General features: G+C 44.1%; 1 protein-coding gene across 2 annotated transcripts in view; it reads left to right on the forward strand.

Annotated features, from left to right (window-relative positions):
* Nucleotides 1–1,065: 1,065 nt before the first annotated feature.
* DNAH6 (dynein axonemal heavy chain 6) overlaps nucleotides 1,066–23,737 on the forward strand; it is a 149,056-nt gene continuing 126,384 nt past the window's right edge. Inside the window, exons 1-13 of one of the 2 annotated variants that reach the window (XM_075931311.2) lie at nucleotides 1,066–4,147; nucleotides 7,462–7,713; nucleotides 8,906–9,085; nucleotides 9,913–10,172; nucleotides 11,610–11,877; nucleotides 12,662–12,796; nucleotides 12,885–13,008; nucleotides 15,496–15,640; nucleotides 17,473–17,641; nucleotides 18,690–18,797; nucleotides 20,548–20,748; nucleotides 21,198–21,318; nucleotides 23,011–23,162. In XM_075931311.2, the coding sequence (XP_075787426.2) occupies nucleotides 7,468–7,713; nucleotides 8,906–9,085; nucleotides 9,913–10,172; nucleotides 11,610–11,877; nucleotides 12,662–12,796; nucleotides 12,885–13,008; nucleotides 15,496–15,640; nucleotides 17,473–17,641; nucleotides 18,690–18,797; nucleotides 20,548–20,748; nucleotides 21,198–21,318; nucleotides 23,011–23,162 (2,109 nt within the window). In that variant the 5' untranslated portion in view covers nucleotides 1,066–4,147; nucleotides 7,462–7,467. Of the gene's footprint in view, nucleotides 4,148–7,461; nucleotides 7,714–7,744; nucleotides 8,513–8,905; nucleotides 9,086–9,912; nucleotides 10,173–11,609; nucleotides 11,878–12,661; nucleotides 12,797–12,884; nucleotides 13,009–15,495; nucleotides 15,641–17,472; nucleotides 17,642–18,689; nucleotides 18,798–20,547; nucleotides 20,749–21,197; nucleotides 21,319–23,010; nucleotides 23,163–23,737 lie in introns of those variants that run through there. The other variant, XM_075931312.2, reaches the window with a different exon arrangement.

Consider the following 23,737-nt stretch of genomic DNA (forward strand, 5'->3'; position numbering starts at 1 on the left):
TTGTCGAGTCTACGCTGGAGCTCCGTAGGAGACTGTAGCACTTGTGAATTGACGAAGACGGCCAAGACATTCAAAGAGCTCGATTTCACTTCAAATGCTGGGTTATAGTCCTCTGACTGGTCCCATTTTCTCCCCTGTCGCGTTTAAGCTGCAATTACTCCTCAAGCAAGGTGCACATGCTGGTAGAGTTCACTGGGTTATTATAGGTTCTTTTGATCAGCTATGTAAAATACTGTGACACAGAGTGTGTCGAAATCACACTGAACTCTCCCATTTAGATCGCCGTGGAAAGCCCCTTAGAAGTTAAATTTCTCCAGTATAGTTTGATCTCCACGGGGGAAAAAGGGAGAAAGCCCATCCTTTACACTGGACTGATGTTATCAGAATGAAATGTTTAAACCATTAAACCAACCAAAGAAACAATGAACTTGTTATATTTCTGCTGAAATTGGTTATAACCCTCATGGCGAACTTGTCACCTACTACCACTAGGGTTCAGGTTTTACTCCATAAAGGCCCAAACTTGTAACTCTCTATCTGGTGTGCAGTCTTTCCCCCTGAGACTAGTCCTAGTGAAATGAGACTGCTCCCATGTAGGAAGGGTTGGAAAGTCTGTAAACTTTCCAACCCTAAGGTTGTAAACTATGGGCAGGTTTACACGTAAAATGCTGCGGCACTCCACTTTAGTGAAGATGCTACTATACCGATCGGAGAGCTTCGCCAGTTGATGTCGTTGATTTACCTCCGCAAGAGGCAGTACTTCTGTTCCTTAATGTCAGTGAACAACCAGCCATGAAGGGCTGTTTGGATTAGAACATAAGAATGGCCGTACAGGGTCAGACCAAAGGTCCATCTAGCACAGTAGCCTGTCTGCCGACAGTGGCCAGCACAAGGTGCCCCGGAGGAGGTGGACCGAAGACAATGATCAAGCGATTTGTCTCCTACCATCCTTCTCCAGCCTCTGACAAACATTATCCCCTGGCTAATAGCCTTTTATGGACCTAACCTCCATGAAATTATCTAGCTTCTCTTTAAACTCTGTTATAGTCCTAGCCTTCACAGCCTCCTCTGGCAAGGAGTTCCACAGGTTGACTACACGCTCTGTGAAGAAGAACTTTATTTTATTAGTTTTAAACCTGCTACCCATTAATTTCATTTGGTGTCCTCTAGTTCTTCTAATATGGGAACTAATATGGGAAATAATATGGGAACTACTTTTTATTCACCGTCTCCACACCACTCATGATTTTATAGACCTCTATCATATCCCCCCTCAGTCTCCTCTTTTCTAAACTGAAAAGTCCCAGTTGCTGTAACTTCTCTTCATATGGGATCCGTTCCAAACCCCTAATCATTTTAGTTGCCCTTTTCTGAACCCTTTCCAAGGCCAAAATATCTTTTTTGAAGTGAGGAGACCACATCTGTACACAGTATTCAAGATGTGGGCGTACCATAGTTTTATACAAGGGCCCACATCTTGTATTCCAAGTAATTGTTTGCTTTGGGTGAAAATGCACCATGGGCAACAGCTGTAGGTGCATAAACAGTTCACGGGGAACCCCTGTGTCTGACAGTGCCAAACAATGCCTAGCTCCCTGTGGGCAATTAGGGTGGGGAGCAGTCAGCTAGTCAGGGCCATCTGGATCTTATAGAAGCCTGCAAGGGCTGAGCAGAGCATGTGCTTACTCCGGCTGTGGAGCAGGTAGGATCTGGCTGCCTGGAAAACTACAGAGGGTCCCTCAGACAGACTAGAGATGGGGAAAGGCAGGCAGACCTGGGAAGTTTTGGCCTGACCCAACCCCCAGGCTGCAGGCCTGATAGAGGGCCATGAGGGGAACCAGGGAGGCTGCCAGGGCAGGAACAGGCAGGTTCCCCTGCCCCCTTGCCAAAGATGCGTGACTATTTCATATGGCAGTTTGCCCCGAGGCAGACAACTGGCAGTGGGTCACTGAGGCAAGGCAAGGCTGTGGGCTCCGTGGGGGGGACCCCAGAGTGTGAGGGCACTGCCACAGGGCAGTACTGCAAGGAAAGGGCCCAGTAGGCCAAAAGGGACACAGCCTGAAGTTGCGCAAAAGACAAGTCACTGAGGGCGAGACTGGTGAACAGGGGATATTCCAGGGCTGACAGAGCTAATGCCCAAGGAGACCAGCAGGAGCTACCGTGCTAGTGAGTTGGCCCTGCTAGTGTGCAGAATGAAAGCCTGGGGCAGGAAAGATACACGTCTACACCCCTGGACTCCTTTTGCTAAGGTCTGACACTTGGCTCAAGTATCAGGGTGTAACATTTGAAATAGGAAGAGTTATTCGGCTTTGGTGTTGGCACTATAGAGCAGGCAATCCAATAACGAACTGCCAGTCTCTTGTGTGCAGTGCTGAGCTGGACTTCTGGCACAGCTGTAGCCACGGGCACTTCCCACTGAGTCGTACAGTCAGCGTGGAGGTAACAGGAAACCAGCAACTAGTGCTGGTGTCTCAGGATCAATGCTAACAGCTCCCCTGCAGCTGCTCCAGACAACACAGCAGCTGCGGCTTACTGTCTGGGGGCTGCTAATATAACTCCTGAGGCAGCTTCAGGCACAGGTCTCCCTTGGAGGAGCAGTGAGAGGGGGCCTGGGGTAACAAACGGAGAGAGAGCCACAGAATACCTACAACCAGTTCTTTTTTTGTGATGGTAGTGTTTGGAATTTTTTTTTTTTTTTTTTGCTTGACAAGTTTGCCCCAGAGTATTGGCACCTTTTTTCTTAGAATAAAAGCACTGTCTACAACAATGTGCTTCTGAAGGGTGTGCGTGGGATGGGGGGTAATTTAATAAACATTCTTTTAGGGTCACTGATAATAACAGAGTGATTCAAACATTGTGTACATCTCCACTAAAACAAATGTTTAACTTAGCTAATGCATGGAGTTTTCCAAGTATGCAGTATCCACACAGTGACACCAGGTGTTGCCCGTGTGCTTTAGCAGCAGAAAGCACATGCTTCTAAAAGGGTTCCAAATGCATTGCATGCTGGCTAGGGTTTGGGGATTAACCTTTAACCTCAGGGCCGCATTATGACTTTCGTGGGCCTTAGGCACTTTTGCCTTCGTGGGCCCCTTCCTCCATAAAAAAAAAAAATTAAAAAATTATTTCTGATATAACTTGAAATACTTCAACATTTTATTTTTTGTCTCCTTTAGGCAAAATGTAATAGATTTTCGTGGGCCCTAAAAGTTTCATTTTTTTCTGACGTGAGAAAAAAATTAAAACATTTTCTTCAACCCTAACAGTTCATTTTTTTCCTTCTGATTTTAAAAGACATTAAAACATGTTCGTGGGCCCCTGAAAGTCTTGTGGGCCCTAGGCACTGTGCCTACTGGATAAGTCGGCCCTGCTTAACCTGTATAAAAGGTACATGGATAAGCTTAGCACTACCACTTCATCACATGCTCCTTGATTTAAATGGCAGGAAGTTTCAGCACTCTGCTACTTGCAATGGATTGAGAAGAAGGCTGACCACTAACTAGGCAGGATGTCGCCCCTGATTGCTGTTGAAGGCCGGCTAGATGACTCCCCCACATGTGAGTGAAATGTACACTCGTTCAGCGAGCCCGCGGCACAGTCCGGACATTTGGGATCACTTCTGGGTGAAGGTGCTTTGGAGCGAAGGAAGCCCCCTGTGCTCTGGATTCCAGCCTGCCCCAGGGGCAAGAGCCTGGCTCCCCACCCCTGACCTGACAAGCAGCTGCTTCCCCTCTCATCTCTCCCCCCAAGTGCCACTGATTTCCTGGGCACCCTTTTCTTTCTGACAATGCCACGTTTGCAGCCATGGCGATGGCTCGGTTGGCCAGGGGCCGGGCCTGGGCAACCCGGGGCGAGCACTTGATGAGGGGCAGGATGCTGGGCGGGCTGGGCTCTGCGCCCACGGACCCGCTGCTCCCCCGCCAGACCGTGAAGTGCACGGGGCAGGCACAGCCCCTCCGAGCGCTGCTGCGGGGCCGGGACCGCGCTGCGCCTCGTGCCCCTGCTGCTGCGGGCGCGGGGGGGGGCGGGGCATTGGCTGAGGCGAGCGGGCCGCCGTTCCCATGGAGACCGTTCGTCCCGCCCCGGCCCGCGCGGGGCTGTTGCCAGGCGACCGGGGACTCGCCGCGAGCCGAGAGTTGGGGAGCGAGTGAGTGACGGGCCCCGCGCCAGCGGCCGGGACCCCCGGGACCCCCCCCCACTTCCGGACCCCCCCCGCCGGGCTTCCCCGGGACCCCCTCCCACTTCCGGACCCCCCCCCGCCGGGCTTCCCCGGGACCCCCTCCCACTTCCGGACCCCCCCCGCCGGGCTTCCCCGGGACCCCCCGCCCGCTCCGCCCCCTCCTCGGGACCCCCCCGCCGGGCTTCCCCGGGACCCCCCCCGCTCCGCCCCCCTCCCGCCCCCCCCCGACCCCCCCCCTGCTCCGCCCCCTCCTCGGGACCCCCCCGCCGGGCTTCCCCGGGACCCCCCCCCCGCCCGCCCCCCTCCGACCCCCCCCCCTCCCCGGGACCCCCCCGCCCGCTCCGCCCCCCTCCTCGGGACCCCCCCGCCGGGCTTCCCCGGGACCCCCCCTCCTGCTCCGCCCCCCTCCTCGACCCCCCCGCCGGGCTTCCCCGGGACCCCCCCCCCTGCTCCGCCCCCTCCTCCCCCCCCCGGGCTCCCCGCCCCCCCCCCTCCGCGGGACCCCCCCGCCGGGCTTCCCCGGGACCCCCCCTCCTGCTCCGCCCCCCTCCTCAGGACCCCCCCGCCGGGCTCCCCCCCGGACCCCCCCGCCCGCTCCGCCCCCCCGTACGCCCTCCGTCCGCTCAACCCCCCTCCCCACGGGACCCCCTTGTCCGCTCCGACCACTCCCTAGCGGATTGCCCCTCCCTGTTTCCCCCCCCCCCACACACCCCCTTTCCAGGACACCCCTGGCCAGGACCCTCTCGCATCTCTGGCCGGGGGGGGGGGGAGGGGGGGGTAATTTAGAGGAAGATGGGAACAGTGACCCTTGGCACAACTTCCTTATGGCTTTTGTTTTTGGGTAGCACCCCCCTTCCTGCATAGAATAGAAATGCAGCCTGTCCAGTCCCTTAGAGGCCAAGGCATGGGCATCTCACAAAAACAGTCTGTTCAGCTCCATCTGACTGCCCCCTTTGGCCCAAGGATTAACCCCCCTGGGAAGCCTGGCTGGCTTGTTTCAGGGAGGAGAAACTGACTATATGGGTGAGGTGTTGCTTTGGTGCAAACATGTTGGTTTACAAAAAAGATATATAAAGTCCAGTTTTCCTGAACACAGTTACGTCTACACTGGCATGATTTTCCGGAAATGCTTTTAACGGAAAAGTTTTCCGTTAAAAGCATTTTCGGAAAAGAGCATCTAGATTGGCACGGACGCTTTTCTGCAAAAGCACTTTTTGCGGAAAAGCGTCCGTGGCCAGTCTAGACGCGCTTTTGCGCAAAACAAATCTCAGCTGTCTACACTGGCCCTATTGCGCAAAAGTTTTGCGCAAAAGGGACTTTTGCCCGAATGGGAGCAGCATAGTATTTCTGCAAAAAGCACTGATTTCTTACAGGAGGAAGTCAGTGCTTTTGCGGTAATTCAAGCGGCCAGTGTAGACAGCTGGCAAGTTTTCTGGAAAAGCGGCTGATTTTCCGGAAAAACTGGCCAGTCTAGACACAGCCACACAGTTTATCAAACAAACCCTGTCCCTCTGTGCTTGCAACCAGCTGGGATCAAGTGGCCTAGCCTGATTCAGTTTCTCCATGGAGCCTCTTACAGCTCCTATTGACTCTGGCTATTTACACTGCAACCAGATTTAATTGCCTCCACATTTAGCATGAAAAAGAGTGGTTAGCACACTCATTAACTTTCACCCAGGCCTGTGATTATTATTCCTTTTATAAAGCTATAGGTGTGCATGGTGCCAGGGATTTCCCCCCCCCCCCATGGTGGTGTATACCACCCCTGAATTTACCCAAACACCCCTCCCCCCAGTTTTATGAACTATGGTGCTGTACAGCCCACCTTCCCCCTCACTGTCCCACCCCTCATCGGCCCTGACATCCCCCCATGTAAATTCAAACACCCCCCTAATTTCAATTCCTGGGGAGGCTACTGTGATGGTGCTTCATTGTATGTAATCCCTATACCAGATTATCTGCATTTCAAGAGGATCATATCCTCTTCCTCCTCTGCTGTATCTGAATAAAGTTCTCTTCAATGAGAGTGAATTGGTTAGCCAATTTACCAGTGGGAATAGGGTGAATTTTTTTCCACCACTAGTAGAGGTGGAGAATTTGAATTTTTGCCAAGATCTCTTGTTACAGTGAAATTGATTTATAAATTGTTGTGTATTTCTCCTGAAGAGTAACAGTGCCCAATTGAAATCAATGTGGTCTTCTTTTTTAGTTTTAACTTTTAAAATTGGTTTGTATGGTTCCCAGTTCCTGTGCTGCCTCTACCCTGGTTAAAATCCATGGAAAATGGAACAATTTGAATTTGTGTAGTACTGGGGTACTTGTTACATGTACAGCTCCAAAACCTGAGACACTTTGCTCTTTCCACCTCGTTTCTTTTGTATCCACATTTCAGATCTCCTGAAACTGGCTAGGTGGAGTGCTGGAAATGGAATAAAGGATGTGGTCTGAGGGAAAAGAAAGAATGCTGTTTGTTTTATATTATCCTCCTCACACCTCCACAGAACTGATGAATGGAAAGGGAAGGCGGTTAGGCCAAAAATCAAAGAGCTCTTGAATGCATAGAGCCCTGCTGTTTTACATCCATGGACCATGGTTGCGGATCACAGATTGCACGCAGATACAAATCTTGTATCTGCATAGGACTCTGTGAATTCATTCCTGCTCTGTTCAGTTCCTCTGGGTTCTTGATGGTCAGAACGCCTGCCACAAGGGAGTTTGAATGAGTAAATACCAATTAGCTACCAATTGTGACTCATTAATTTATTTATGTAATCCCTGCTGAGGTTTGGGTAGGAAGGAAATATGTCGCCATGCCTTTAGGCTTGTTCTTCTTCTTGCCCAATGCCTCTCTGCAATGAGATCCTAATCACTGTGGACCTGCAATGAGTGGTCTTCTGGTGGACCAGAAGATAAATGATGTAAGAATGGCTATCTGCCTTTCAACCCTGCCCCCTTGAGCTGCTTGAGGACGGAAGGGCAGTGTCTTAATTGTTACATAACTTCATTAGAATAATTTCCAAATGTAGAAAAGAGGAAGGATTTGAGGAAGGTAATATCTTTCAACCAAATATTTTCAAAATCCTTTCATGCTCACTAGCCTCTACCAGGTTGGTATCTCGCTTCTATATTAAAGTCTAGTTGGCTGTGATAATTTTTTTTTCTTTGAGATAGTTGGTTAATATTTGGACATTTTAAATTCTGCAACCAAATGGATTTAGATTTGCAATAAGGATACACCATCCTTTGTTTTACTATAACAATCATGTATGCTTTATTTTTAGGTAACTATGTCTAAGAAGCTGTCCTTGCCTTCTTTAACTGCATCAGCATCTACTGTAAATGGCAGAAACAATGAATGTACAAGTGTTGAACTTCCTGCTTCAGTTACTAATGCTAGTAAGCTGAGGGAAAGACTCGTTTGTATGGCACCAAAACAGATAGCAGCAAATCCTCAAAGTCTTAAATTCATACATAGCACAAAATCACAAGAAAAAGCAAGAAACAGACAGCAAGCCATAAAACTGGAACCATTGGTACGTTCACGAGAAATATGATTTTTAAACTGATCTGTCAAAGAGAGCTATTACATTTACAATCTAATGAACTTTTGTCCCTCAGTCATTAATTCTAGTAAGATGTATATGCCTATTCTTCTACAAAACTAGAAATGCTGGGCCAAATCCTTAGCCTCTGAAAGCTGTTGTAACTTAACTGAAGTGCCCGTTACTATAGTGATCTACACCTGCTGAGGATCTGGCCTGCAATTTTTCATATATGCAATATTAAGTAATACATGAAAATACAACAGCTTTCTTTAGCACTTTTTTAAAAGCACATCTTCATCTAATAAAAATGCTGATTAGCAAAGGTCCTTTCAGTCCACGTTTCTATGCTCAGAAGGAAAACCAGAACACGAGAAAGACCTGATAGCCATACAGTCCCATTTAGCGTTGCAGGCAGAGGAACGTTGTGACATCATAGGCAATTCTGCCACTCATCACTCACTTATTCCACTTCATTTGCATATTTTAACCCCATTGGTTGAGTCAACAAAGGAAACTGCAGGTCAGAACTGAGGTGGTTTGACTGTGGGCAGTGGGCTCAGGACTGGGTCTGCTTGTGGTCAGGCTGAATAGGCACAAGGCTACAGATACAGTTCATGGCTTTCTCCACACTATACCTGGCTCTGGCAAGATCATTTATTTTTGTCCCATTAACAGTTCCAGTTCATCTAAACTGTGCCCATTTGGGCTGCAATGAGACTTTTCTGCCGACAGCAGGAAATGGGCAATGTTAAGGGGATTGACGATCAAGACAGGCCGTGGTTGTAAGGTTAGGCTTTATGGGTATGGTTGAGGATATTGAAAGTATGAATGTTGCCTGACTAAGTTACTTCTAATACCATAAGGGTACTACTTGGGCTCCTCTGCCTGCAGCACCAAATTAATCTTGTCAAGGGGAAGTTGTTGTTGATATGAAATTGTTAAAACAGTGAGGAAGAGGAGTGATTCAGGCAAATTAACAATCAAATGTAGCTTGAGGGTCAGTATCTGATAACATTGCAGGTCCAGGGATAGACACAATGTTTGTGCCATTCCTCTCACCTGCCAGCTCAGCAGCAAAGCATGCAACTCTAACAGATGACTATGCAATTTTACTTTTTTTATTCCTGTCCTTCAAATTAATCATGAATTTCCTCTACTTCATATATTTTCCTCCCTCAAGCCTGTTTTAAAGGTATATCAGCATCATAAACAGCCTGAATACATCTACCAAAAGAACAGAGAGCATTTATTAGCTTGTGCATTACTACAGCCTTCTCCCGCAGCGGAGAAAAGAAAATGGCCTGCCTCCATGGAACCGATGGCTTCGTTAGCCAAGCTTCCAGAGCATGTACGAGAAAAGGTATTGACTAAGGACCCAAATCATTGCTGCGATGGGCCCCCCATTCGTGTACTTCTCTTTCTGTTGAAGTCAGTGGAGTTTCTGTGTAACGAAGGAGGGCAATCTTTTAACATGAGATAATTACTCTGGCCCACATTGGTCTGTTCAGAGAAACCTGTAGGAAATAGATTGAGGGAAAGTGAGACAAATTTTCCTTTGGAGGGGCTGAGATTCTGTGGTGTTTGAAAGCACTACAGGCTCCCACTTCTAGAACCTGCAAAGAGAGGAGCCATCTGCCTTTGTTCATGGGAATCTGTCTGGCTCACAAAGAGCAGTGTCAGGGAGTTTGACCAGGTCCATCCATACTCTGATTCCAGTGCCCTTCATTGTACTCCCACAATTCCATGGCATCCCAGTGATGCCTCAGCTTTTGAGATTACCTGGAAACTCAAGAAAGGGTGGTCACTTCTGACCAGTTGCCCTCAGGCTGAAAGGACAGGTATAGAGAACAGTGCTAGAAAGGCAACAGCCTCTGAGCATGGTTTAACCATGAGAAAAATAGTTGTATTTATTCTGTTCTCAGTTTTGCCCTGAAAAGCATCTTTACTGAGACTTATATCCAGCATTAACCTGTAGAATGGATTTTCTCAAGGGATTGCTTCCTTCTTTCCTTGCCCCTCACATTCATTTCTCTGGACTCTGATTTTATATTTACATATTAATTTGCAATTACTAATGTCTTTGAATTAAAGATGTTATAAAAAGGCATTGTCATGACATAAGGATATTTTGTTAGGCCGGATGTATTTTTTCTGCAAACTGATATTTTATTTTGCTTTTATGTTAAGGTACAGCAGCAAAGCCCCAGTAAGATACTAGCTCCTTCTCCTCCCAAACAGCTACGTACTGCTCTAAAGCCAAGTGCCTGTAAATCTTCTGCCTCTCCACCTTTGTATGCTTTTAACGACACAGAAGATGTAATTAAAGCTAACATTACAGACCCTCTGAAAATCATTAAAATAATATGTGAAAACCAAAATCTGGGATTCCTGTACATGACTCCAGCATTTCCTAAATCATCAATTAAATATGACACTTTTAATTTGAAGTGAGTTATTTTGTTTCAAGCTGTTTATTCAGATTACGCATCCAAACTTTAACAATAAATTTGTAATGAGCAATTTTTATATATTTATGCATCTGTTTTAAAAATACTGGCTTATTGTCTTCTGCTTAATTTTTCTCTTTATAGTTTAACATTTAATTCTGTAAAAAGACTTGTTATTTAAAGTGTCTCTCTTTCAGAAAGTTGCTTTTTAGTTTTTTAATATAACTGTAGTCAGATATAAAGAGACTATTAGGCCTATATTCTTCACAGGTTATCAATATAGCAAAACGTGTGTTATCAGATAAGGAGATGAACACCTGTTTCAGGAGTGTTGTCAAGCCCAAGAAGTCCATATCTTAATGACAGTCTGGCTGTAGAGTGATTGATGGATTGGTCCAGATCCCTTTAGTTGCTATAAACTGGTATATACCTGCTGAGGAACTAGTACTTTATCTGGCACTTGTAATATGATAGATACAAGGAAACCATTAAGGATGAAGAATAGCCATCTAGCTACAAATAGTGTCTCTTGTTAATCACTGGGTACTTTCTCCAGAAAAGCTAACACCATGTCTATAATAAATGGAGGATTGATTCTGCAGAGGTTGATTTTCAGCATTCAATTTAATGGGCCTAGTAAGGACCCGCTGAATCAAATGCTGAGAATACTCCCATCGACTCCAGAACTCCTTGAAGTTGCAAGGAGTAAGGAAAGACAATGGGAGAGTTTCTCCCATTGATCTCCCACTGTGGGGCTGCTGGCAAAATTTAGCTTAAGGTACATCGGACTCCAGCTATGTTATTTACGTATTTACGTGTTATTTACTGTAAGTCAACCTTCTAGTATAATAGAGACCTGCCCTAATGAAGACAACATGAATTGAAAGAAATTCACATCACTGTTCCAATAGTAGTATTTAATTTCTGGATTCTTTGGCTCCTTGTGCTGACAGTATTACGGAGGAAGCTTACTAAACTTCAGGTGTAATGGGAGAGCTTCGTGTTATTCTACAGAAATCCTTTGGGCTGATTTTAAAGGATGGTATTGAAAAACTTGGAAAAGGAGTCCTATTCAGTTATTCTCAGTAGGATGGTGGCTGTGATGTTGAATTTGAATAACTGGAACGCTGATGGATTGTCCTTTAGTACTCTGGTCTGAAACTAAAAAATGCTGCACCCTCCTTACCCTCTTACTACAAGCTGGGAATTTAAAAACCCAAACTACTCACTGTATTACAGTGGAGAATCAGCCCCTAAAGGGGGAACTGGAAAGACAACTGAGAACAGATTTTTGCTCCTGCTGCAGCTAGCAGCAGAAGACGGTCACAAAGCCATCTTAATGGGTCTACTGCCTCCTTAGCTTTGTTATACATTTTACTGGAGATGGATGACTTCATATGTGTCCTGTGTTAAAATCAATTTTGCATTTATTTTTAGAATTGTAAGCTATGACTGCATCAACAAAAATGACTACTACACCATTAGCCAGAATGCAGTTATCCACACCTGTGATGGAGAAGTTGAATTCATGCCACTAGATCGCTGGGAGCAGGAATATCTGTATCACAAAACATTTACTAAGATTCCCATATTTGCTATCTTTTGCAAACTGAAATCATTTACAGAATGGAGGAAAAATGTCCGTTCCAAGAAGATCAATGCATGCCGGAAAGCTTTGCAGGAGAACTTGTTCATTGTTAATGCTGTATGTATTTACTAATGATGATATTTTTGAAGGAATCATAGACTCATAGAACAGTAGATCTGGAAGGGACCTCAAGAGGTCCTCATGTCCAGTCCCCTGCCCTCACGGCAGGATCAAGCACCATCTAGATAATCCCTGACAGATGTTGTCTCGCTCTTAAATATCACCAGTGATAGAGATTCCACTACCTCCCTAGGCAATTTATTCATGTTTAACCATCCTGACAATTAGGAAGTTTTTCCTAATGTCCAACTTAAACCTCCCTTGCTGCAATTTAAGCCCATTGCTTCTTGTCCTATCATCAGAGTTCAAGGAGAACAATTTCTTCCCTCTTCCTTGTAGCAATCTTTTTTAGGTACTTGAAAACTGCTATCAGTGTTCTATTTTAAAAAACTAAACAAACCCAATTCTTTCAGTCTTCCCTCATAGTTCATGTCTTCTAGATCTTCAGTAATTTTTGTTGCTCTTCTCTGGACCCTCTCCAATTTCTCCACATCTTTCTTGAAATGTGGTACCCAGAATTGGACACACTACTCCAACTGAGGCCTAATCAGCGCAGAGTAGGGCAGAAGTAGAAAGCTAATGTAATTGCTAAAATATGGATGAGTCTTCTCAAAGGGAGTTCTGTCCTAATTTAGGATCAACTAGTAGGAATCCTGTTTCTATATTATCAAACATAAAATAAGATAATAAAGTAATAATTTCCAAAAAGTCTTAAACTGAAGCCTTTGTTTGGATTTTATTTGGAACTATCTCTTGATAAACTGTTCTTGTTATTTGGCAGTCTTTGCGACCTGCGGTGCTTAATGTTCAAGAAATGTGTTACCGAATCAGTGACATGGGACTTTGTCGCATTGAGAAAGGTTACACATACACGCTGGAGGAATTTAGAAGCACTCAGTTCAAACAACTGGATGAGGTAAACACTTTTCATTGGTTTCAAGTTCCTTACGTGTTCTTTTAGAAGCTAGGTGTACATGGTTGTTTATGTGTACTGTAATTTTCAGGTGGCAAGCCGTCTAGCAGAGTTCAGGGAACTAGCGAAAGAAGTTGTTAGAAGTGCATGTCGAACTGCCCTGCTTGAATCTGGATTTACTCCTGATGATTATGTTTATGAACCAGGCAGTTCAGGTATGAAAAGAAACTAGGCATTTAGAAAATAACTGCAGGACGTGTGGAGCTTTGCAGTGCATTTTGTCCTATATGCCAGGCCCCTGAACTGTTTGACGAATGAGTCTAGGAGTTTCCCTTTAATCTGGTAAGCAGGGGATTACAATTCAGGCTATGTATTGTATTGTGGAGAAGGTGCATCTTTTAGGATTCTCTTCTTCCATGTCTCCTTATAGAAGGGATGTAAAATCCTGTTTATTTAAAATACAGTTAATCAACTAACGGGGTGGGTGGCCAGTAACCCTGCTGCTCTCCATGGCTGGACTGGAGCAGTCCACTTTCGTGGCAGGGTCAACCTGGATGAACTGCAAATGGGGGCAGCTCCCAGCATCCCTTGGCCATGCCCACAGCATACAGGGGTTGCTCTGGCTGGGCTGGAGCGCCCCTCAGCTCCGGCCCCTGCCAGTTAAGCACAATTGGTAAGCATTACCATAACTGGTAAGGGTAATGTTTACTGATTAACCATTCACATCCCTAATTTATAGTCCGTGTGATAATAAATAACATCAAATAATTCCCATAAGAGGTCACCTCAAAAATCATATATTAGCACCCAGCTTTCACTGATTGGAGTAAGCCTCACTAAAGAGTTGAATTTACATGAGGATAAATCCAGGTGCATTCTGATTTCCAGTGACAGGAACTTTAACCCTGTGAGCCCAAATTGGCTAACTTAGACCCGGCATGACCCTGCCAAAGGCTTTTTATTCCAGGGTAGACATACCCTCATTGTTCTGTAACAGGGAGGGGGAGAACCTTTTTTCAGTCAGCGGTCACTGACCCACAGAAAAATCCGTCGGGGACCACACGCAAGCAAAAAAACCCCAAACCAAACCAAAAAAACCCCCTTACTACTCACCTGCTCCCAAAGCTCCCAAGATAGGAAGCAAAATACAAAACAAAACAAAATAAATCCCAACCCAAACTAAAGAACCCATCCATCATCCTCACTCACACTTTACTTGGTGCATGAGGTTCATAAGTTTTAAATCCAAATGGCTGAGTAATTTTTTTAAAAAAGCCAAAGGACAACTTTGTTAAATGCTATGCATCGTCTTACACAAATCAGTGTAGTTCCTTTGGCTTCCATAGCTTTGCAGCAGTGGTTCTCAAAGTGTGGTGTGTGTGTGGACTCAACCCCCCCCCCACACTGGTGCATCAACCCTGCGGCCCCCTCCCTGCGAAGTTGGAGCAGCAGCACTAGCTTCCTGCTGCAGGTGGGGGGAGCCACGGGCCTCACGGGCTGAATCCAGCTTGTAGGGGGAAGAAGCAGCTCTGTGTGTTGCACTCTACCTCCCACCAACACCCCCTGCGCCCTGAGCCCACTCCTGCACCCAGCCTTCCGGCCAGACCCCACGCCTCCATCCCCTTCACTTCTTTTGTCATCTTGGGTGGTTGGGTGGTGGTCTGCGGAAAGGACTGTGTTGAGTAGGCTGGGCTGCGGGCCAAAAAGCTTGAGAACCTCCGCATTACCGAGAAATGTTGCCTACTCATCTATAATATAGCTATTTAAAATAATTTAATTAGAAAAAACAAGAATTCTGAAAGTACTTGTTGAAGTGCTCTCCATTTGCTGCTGTGGACACTTCTGCTTTAGGATGTTTAAGAGATTCTTTGGCTTGTCATTATAAGGTTTTTTAGTGGTGGGGGATGGCAGTTGATTGGATTTCCTTGCTTTCCTCTGCTCCCCATTATTTCTGGTGCTGTTTGGGCCCAGATCTCTTACTACCCATTACCTCTGGAGCTTCTTGGGCCCAGTTGACATAGTGCTGCCTATAAATCTGCAGTGTACATCTCAGTATTTGTTTGTTGTACAGGTACCATCTTTGTGTTAACTAAACTGATGAGGAATTGGAGAAGTACAGGTTTCCAGAAGCCAGTGTAGATGTCTTTGCCTTTAAAGGGTCCCTCAAGATCCATTTAGATCAGTGGTCCCTAACTTTTTGGGGCTGCTGGGTGCCTGGAGGCAGGGCCGCACATGCACCACACACCCGGGGCTGGCACCGTGCATGCACTGCGTGCCCAGGGCGGGGGTTGTGCATGCGCCACACGCCCAGGGCCCGGGGTGCAAGAATGTCTTAGGCCAGCCCTGGTCACCTGGCGGGCACACATAAATGCCTCGGTGGGTGCTATGGCGCCCGTGGGCACCTCGTTTGGGACCACTGATTTAGATATTTGAAGAACTACAGCATTTGGGAAGTGAGCTCATTACTTTCCCTGCAGGGGTTGAGAAGAAGGGAGAATTTTGTCTGAATCCTTCCATCAGGGAATTTCTGAACTTTGTGGAGTTTCTTCGGTGCTATGTGGTTAGCCATCAAACAATACAAGCTTTTGACTTAAGTAGAATTGTTTTAATGACACTTTTATGTAAGTGGGTGGGATTTTCAGTTTTGCACACCTTCGTTTGTACAGTATTTCTGTTGACAAGTTTGCATATCCTCCGTACAGAACAGCTAACAATGGTAACTGGATTAGCAGCTTCAAGTATCCTTATTGCTCCTCATTTTGAAAAAGAATTTTATGGCGAAACAGCTGACAAAATGACCTACACAGAACAGGCCAACAAAAGGTCTCATTGTAGAAGATTAACATGGTTAGTGTTTGGTGTTTGTAACAAAAGTTGTTTTATATGCTTTCACCTCAGATAATCTCTGTTCCCTACAGACAATACATTAGTATATGTTGGGCTAATCATAAGCAAATAATAACTGCATATCGGAGCAGTCCATCAGCTCATCTAATCTTTGCAAGGACCAACTATCAAAAGCTTCAGTGCATGTTGTTATTTATTAAGCACTAACATATCAAATAATCAGAGGGGTTGGCATGTTAATTTGTGTCTGCAGAAACAATGAGGAGTGCTGTGGAATCCTGTGGCACCTGGAAGACTAACAGATTTATTTGGGCATCTGATTTTGAAAGAAGTTAAGCTGTCTTAAGAAGTTAATGAAAAGCCTAATGAAATTGCCTGACTTTTTGAGAAATTCCTATTTATTCTTATAGCAGAACATCCCTATAGTTGAGGCTTTGTCTCTGAATTTACGTAATACAAATTGTTTCTTGAGGGCACATTCTATGTTTGTAGATGAAACCAAGCTATCACTAATGTAAATATTGCTGAACCAGATTGGCCAGTACATTTCAGCAGCTTTGCACTACTCTGGTTACATACAACATAAACCCAGAGCAGCACAATCTGCTCCAATGCATTGGTGAATCTTACTCACCCATCTTTGTTATAGACCCTTGTGGCTGCGTCTAGATTGGCTTGATTTTCCGGAAATGCTTTTAACGGAAAAGTTTTCCGTTAAAAGCATTTTCAGAACAGAGCGTCTACATTGGCATGGATGCTTTTCTGCAAAAGCACTTTTTGTGGAAAAGCATCCGTGCCAATCTAGACGCACTTATGCGCAAAAAAGCCCCGATCGCCATTTTCATGATCGCGGCTTTTTGCGGAAAACAAATCTGAGCTGTCTACACTGGCGCTTTTGTGCAAAAGGGACTTTTGCCTGAACGGGAGCAGAATAGTATTTCCGCAAGAAGCACTGATTTCTTACAGCCCGAAGTCAGTGCTTTTGCAGAAATTCAAGCGGCCAGTGTAGACAGCTGGCAAGTTTTTCCAGAAAAGCGGCTGATTTTCCAGAAAAACTGGCCAGTCTAGACACAGCTTTGTGAGTTTAAAATGAAATGTGAAGTAATTCAGAGTTTGTCCTATTGTTCTGTAAGTTTATCACAGAACCATCTCTCATCTATAGAGCTTTAAGGTTTTTTCTTCTGTATATTTATGCATTCTATGGGTGTGTCTAGACTACAGGGTTTTTTCGAAAAAAAATGGCCTTTTTTTGAAAAAACTTCCCCTGCATCTAGACTGTTGCCACGTTCTTTCAAAAGTAAATTGAAAGAACCCAGCAGTTTTTTCGACCACAGAAAACCTTTTTTACGAGGAAGAACGCCTTTTTTCGAAAGTGCTCTTTCGAAAAAAGGTGCTATCAAATGCAAACTGCTTTTTTGAAAGAGAGCATCCAAACTGGGTGCTCGCTTTCGAAAAGGCGGCTTGCTTTTTCGAAAATGCTGGTTGTAGTCTAGATGCTCTTTTTCGAAAGAGGCTTTTTCGAAAGTATCCTCTGAAAAAGACTCTTTCGAAAGAGGCTTGCAGTCCAGACGTAGCCTAAATGTATATTGGAGTAAAGGCATTTTTCTCTTGTCTGTTGGAAAATAGTTGTTCTAAATCCTGAAGTCCTTACTCATTTTTTACTCTGTCCTTATATAGGCAAAAGTAAATAGAAATTTTGCCTGTGTAAATAATAAGTGAGGACTTCAGAAATTAGCTCTGAGAGTGTAACATATACCTTTCCATAAAAATCAAATACTATTATCTTAGAAACTTGTAAATTAACATGTATCGTACTTCTTCTGTCCCTCAAGCTTTATCCGTCTCGCTGACTACCTAATAGTGAATACTATGCATGTCCTGGCAGTAAAATCAGTTACTACTCTTTTGAACTATCTTACTGAGAAGCTGAAAAGGACACCTACTGCAGATGTCATACAGAAGTGGAATACAGAGGAAAAAATTGAAGTTTCTGAGAAGAAGGTAATTTTCTTTGTGAAAACTCAGGCCAACATTTTTTTTTAAATGAGTGCATAAAATCCCTTTTGTCCAGGCATTTAAATAAATGGCTTGATTTCAAAAGTGCCGAGTGCTCAGCAGGGCCAAAGACTGCAATCTTAGCCCACGTGTAGCATATTGTTGTTTATAAGCTGCTTTCTAAAGGAAGCTTAAAGGAAAGTTTAAATTCTTGCTGCTCATTAATATGCTGAGTATCATTTTTTAGAAGAACTTTCAACTTGCATTGTCCTGGAAATGTTATTGTTTTTAATGTAATGCATGGATACATGTAATCTGTGGCTGCTATAGTATTTACAGCACAGTAAAGAAACAAAAATTACATATTTATAATGCCGCCTTCCATCTCCATCTCATTTGCAAGCCATATGTGCCAAATCACCCTTGGCTAAGAAACTTGTATTTAAATTCCTAAAACTAGAAAAATTCTTGAATATCTGAATTGAGATCTCAGACTTTGTATGGGATTTCTCTTCTTCCTTACTTTTCCTTTAGTGCCCTTTTAATATATTCACAAATTCTCTGCAAGGCCACCTTTTGAGATGGTGTGAAGGAGCAAAAGCATGCACTTGCCAGCATATATGGAGGCAAATTTCTGATCTATAGCAAGAAGTGCAAAAATTGCTGCTGTATGACAAGGAACTCTTCTAAAGGCTTGATTTTGGTCTTGCTTACCACAGTTTTACACTGACGTAATTCCACTGACTTTGAGAGAGTTAATCTTTCTTTATATCCAATTTAATTAAAATCAGAAGAATCTGTCTTTGTTCGCAAAGAATTTAGGGACTGGTTTGGCTCACATTGAAGAAATAGAAAATTAGCTATTGATTTCTGTGATCCAGGGTTGGTCCCAGATAACTTTTTAACTGGGCTTTTTCAGTATTCTCTTGTCTGCCTACAAGTACAGTAATGTGCAGGATCATACAGAATAAAAGTGGTGTTTGTTTTTCACCCAAGAGTTTTAAATATTTCCTGATCTTTTGAGGTGTGTATTGTTTTGGCTTCATTGTTTCAGACTGTGTCAGGCCAGGATGAAGAAGACTCATTTCTGCCCATGTTTCTCTCTGAGATAATTTTGGAGATCCATGCACTGTTGTTTGCACCATCTTTGGATGACTTCCAGGTCTGTTATAAAAAAATATCAATTTATCTTCTAGTGTAATGTTTGAATCAGTTTCACTGAATTGAAATGTCAGGATTGTGGGCCAAATTCACTGGTGTGCCTTGCTAATTTTTAAGGATTCCAGAGACACAATATAGCTGCAAATCCTGGTCACTGGAATGGTGCAAAATGGTCGTAGCATACTAGTGAACCCATCCCTGTAGGCCTGGGCTCTATGTCTCTCTCACTATAAAAATGGAACCAATGACATGCCCTGGACCTGAAAGGCATTAGGGCAGGGGTGTGGAACCTAAGGCCTAGAGGCCGGATGCGGCCCTCAGCTTGCCTGGATCTGGCCCCTAAGGCTCAGGGCTCCCCCCTAGCATTGAAGAGCCCGTGCTGGTGCTCCAGTCCACCTGCCATCCCTATGTGGTGCTAGAGTACACAAAATATACTAGCCTGGGCGCCCCCCCCCCAAAGTTCTGGTGTGTGAGGGGAATGTGGGAAGTATCTTTTTCCTCAGTTAGGGGCCATGTCAGTGATGGCTTGGTCTTCCTTCTTTTGCGTCTCATGTATGCGCGGCCCCCAACGGATTTTTCCTGTAGGTCAGCAGCGCCCAACCCAAAAAAGGTTCCCCACCCCTTCAGTAGGGGTTCATGCCACTCACAGGTGATGTCCCACATTTGTACATATTCTCTACCTGATGGTCTCCGCTTTGGAATACAGAGTGCTGTCTAATACACTAGCCACTCGGGGTACGTCTACACTGAAGTGGGGAGCGAGCTTTCTACCACCAACTTGTGCTAATGGAGCTCATAAGAAAGCCCTAAAAAGAGCTGTTTGAATGTTGCAGCACCAGTGGAGGTTTGGAACCTGGGGATGGGCTTGACCTTTGGAGCCTAGCCCAAGCCTCTGCCAGTACAACATCCACATCTCTATTTTCACTGCACTAACACAGGCTGGGCTACTGCTTGAAGCTTTGTCTGCCTGAGCTAACAGAGACTGCATAGCTTTCTTCAGGACATTTGCTTCTTTCATGCCCAGCGGAGTAAGAGTGATATTCTGCATCAGTTGTCAGTGAGAACAAGCTCTTCTCCACAAGCAGAGTGCCTGCTGGCTCCTACTTTATTTTTTATATCAGGAAATGAGAATTTCTTCTGGGTTTTCTCCCTGTTTACTCTGTCTATGAGGCTCCATCTAGCTTCTCATTTCTTCTTATCTGGTAAGAGCAGCGCTTAGCATATTGCCTCTCCAGTACTCCCCATTCTTGCTGGTATGGGTCCAGGTCAACACTGGGGGAGAAAGTCAACTTGAGAGATGTTACTTCAGCTATGACAATAGTGTAGTTGGAGTCCATATACCTTAAGTTGAATTTCTGTGGCATCCTGATTGCAGGAGGTTCACACAAGAAACTCTCCCGTTGATTGACACGAGAAACTCTCCTGTTGATTGACACGAGAAACTCTCCCGTTGACTTCCCTTACTCCTCATGACCCCATGGAGTATCGGAGTTGACGGGCACAATCAGCAGCTGATTTAGTAGGTCCTTACTAGACTCACTAAATCAAATCCTGGAAGATCAATTTCCGGAGTGTCAATCTCCGGATAAGTATAGAGAGAGCCTAGGAGTAAGATGTATTGATCTTTTGCAGTATACCTCTAGGTAACTCAGGCACTATATTTTTGGAAATGTTTCACACCTGATTGGTTTCACAATTCACAAGGATTCAAAGGGTGTTTGTTATCGATGTTGTTTTCTATTGTCTAACAGGAAGGTATTGAGCATATTATTAATCAGTTTCAGACAACTGTGTTGTCTGTTGCTAATCTTGTACCTGATCAATACTTCGATGCATTTACTCGTCCTATTATTAATAAAAAAATTGAAGAAAAGACTTGTGGTGAAGGACCAAGTTTATCAACTATGTTTAAAGATGATAAACATCTGCAAGCAATCATCCAGCAAATAAAGGTACCAAATGGTTTCAATTTTAGATTTTGTTGTTGTTAAACATTATCCAATTCATACTAGTGAATGACAAGTCTTTTCTGAAGGCATAGGCCCTAAGGATGGCTAAAAGTGATAAAACAGTTTTTTGTATGCCAATCCACACTTTGCTGAGATTGGACTAACAGATGCCAGTTATGTTCATGGGCATCTGTCCAGAGGGAAATGCCTTTTTAACCAGGTCACCAACCAGACCTTCTTTGATTCATCATGGATCTGAGCTAGAAGGAGATTAGTAACCTAGTGATAAGAGTCACTGTCCCATTACAAATCCACTGAACCTTATAGTTCCTCTAGAGATTTTCTTTTCAAGTCCAAAAAAGAAGAAATGTCTCATATAAAATTGTTTTCCTTTCTTCCATTAATTTAGTCCAAAAATTATTATTTACAATGACCTTTTTTGGAATATTTAGGAAACTGTGTATTCAGCGTTTGAGGCAGCCAGCTTATATGCAGACACTTTTGAACAGTTTCGGTTATTTTTCAAAGAAAATGAAAGCCTTGACTTGGAAGCTCTGAAGCAGCAGGAACATGGTAAGTTGGCTTTTTCTCTAATTTTTAATTAATATTCTTGCAGAGAGTAATATTTAATTGATTGTTTTCTGTGCTATTCCAGCAAATAGCTACTATATTTGATCTTGATTTGGTTATACATGTTGAACCTCTCTAGTCCGAAATCCTCGGGATCTGACCAATTCCGAACCAGAGAATTTTCTAAATTAGAACTAAATAATAGCACAGAACACGAAGAGCCAGGACTGGTGGCTGTAAACAAATTTTAATGGGATTACAGGAAACTTGGCCACACCCATGAAAAGTGGACATCAGGCTAATTAAAATGATGCCGGACCACAGATGTTTCGGGACCAGAGAGTTCTGGACTAGAGAGGTTCAACCCGAAGCTATTTCCTAAATCACTTTCCAGTGCAGTTGTGCATTACTCATAGATTCAAATATTTATTTACTCTCACGCAAACAAATCAATGACCATATGTGTACACAAGGTAACAATGGAATGAACTCCATATGGCCCCTGCATCCACATGGAACAGAGGCAGAGGTCTGGGCACATCCGATTATGGGATCTGAGTTTTATTTTGCACCTTTTGACTTCCTCTCTGTTCTCTGGTCTGCCAGGATTACTGTTAATATCAATAGGCACAAAGCTGCCTTTACTCTGGTCACGTTTTCTTCTCTGCTCTGCTGTTTCATCAGTGAAACGGGCTGTCAGGAATAGGCAGCACCTGAGCCCCTCTGAATTATGAATTCTTTCTCAAATGATTCTCCACGTGGATTCCACTCATGGTGAGCATGCACCCCATGCATGTGAGAGAAACAGCAATTCTCTAGTAATAGCGTGCTGTGACACTTTGGTGTATTCTGTTTGATTTTGTAAGCAAGTCGCTTTTCAGTGAGGTGAAACTTGGAGGAATGCAAAATCAATCAGTTTCCTAAAAGGGTTACAGGAGTCTGCAAAGAGCCTCTGGTCTCATGCTTTAAAATCCTTCCAACATCTAGACCTCAAAAGGATCCATCTACCCAGGGTGCATGCTTTGCTAATGTTTCAAGCTGACATTGTGGTTTCATAAGCATTGATGCCACTGATACAGCACTGTCTCATAGAGTGATGACCTCTGGCACAGTCATATAGTGCTTTGGCATGTTGAGTGAGAAATATAAATATTTTGGGGTCTCTCTGGTGTGCAAGGTGGGTACCTGTACCATGCAAGGGATGCTGCCTCCAGATCAGCAAAACACGCAGACATTTCTTCTCTTGGCCTGATATAGTCTTTTCTTACCCACTGCCCTTTCATAAGCCAAAATACATCCCCGTTCCCTTTATGTTTGTTTATTCAGTGAGCACAAGTGTAATGCATTTAAAAAGAAAAAAGTTAATCAAAACTTTGCAGAACAAATTTTACGAGGTTTGGTTTTAGCTTTGAGCAAAGGTTCAGGTTGTTTTCTCTGAACTGAATGGCCTGTGTCTATCCCTTAAAGCTGAACCTTGAAGTTGAAACACTGACACATGGCTCTGTCTGTGGTTTCAGTGCATTGCGTAATTGACTAGCAGAGGTTTGCATTGGTTTCTCTTTAGCTAATCAAAGTTCTAAATATGTTTTGTTCTGTTTACAGCTATCTAATGCAATTGTGAATACACTTTGATAAAGCATTTTTCAAACTGTCAGTTGTTATTTTTAGTTTGACATTGTAATTTATTACACACAGGTGTTGATTTCTTTGCACAACAACTCGAGAAATATCACAGAGAACATAAAGATGCTTTGGCTATCAAGCAGAAAAGAAATTTAGGCTTGTTGCTTATAGATGCGAAAAAACTGAAAGAAAAATTAATACCATCACCAAAGCGCTGCTTGGAGGTAAATCTACAGAGAGTACAGCAAGAATTTATTCATTTGAGTTTTGCTATGGTCAGTAACTGTTCAGTGATGCAAATGGACAATCTGACCAGTTCCTTTTGCTATTGTTATTTATATTCTAGTACAGAAAAATGGTATGTTATGACATCTCCAGCTTTATCATGAGTTCATCCTGCTTTTGAACTCCATTCCACACTCATTCAGACACTCATTCCACAGCTACTTTGCAACATCCTTCAAGACCAACTACAAAATATTACAATGGGGCATCTTGGTTGTGGAGTATCTTGCCTTGAGCACATCATGCCAGTGCTTTGGGATCTGCACTGGCTGCCGAAATGGCCTGGTACTTCCCTATCTGCGAGAGTTCCTCTCTCTCTAGGACATTCTGCCACAGTTAGCTCGGTGTGTGTCTAGACTACAGGGTTTTTTTTTTTTTTAAAAGTGGCCTTTTTTCGGAAAAAACTTCCCCTGCGTCTAGACTGCTGCCATGTTCTTTCGAAAGTAAATTGAAAGAACGCAGCAGTTTTTTCGACTGCGGAAAACCTTGTGTTACGAGGAAGAACACCGTTTTT

The sequence above is a fragment of the Pelodiscus sinensis genome, chromosome 6, assembly GCF_052426305.1.
Source record: "Pelodiscus sinensis isolate ZL-2025 chromosome 6, ASM5242630v1, whole genome shotgun sequence".
Taxonomy (NCBI): domain Eukaryota; kingdom Metazoa; phylum Chordata; order Testudines; family Trionychidae; genus Pelodiscus; species Pelodiscus sinensis.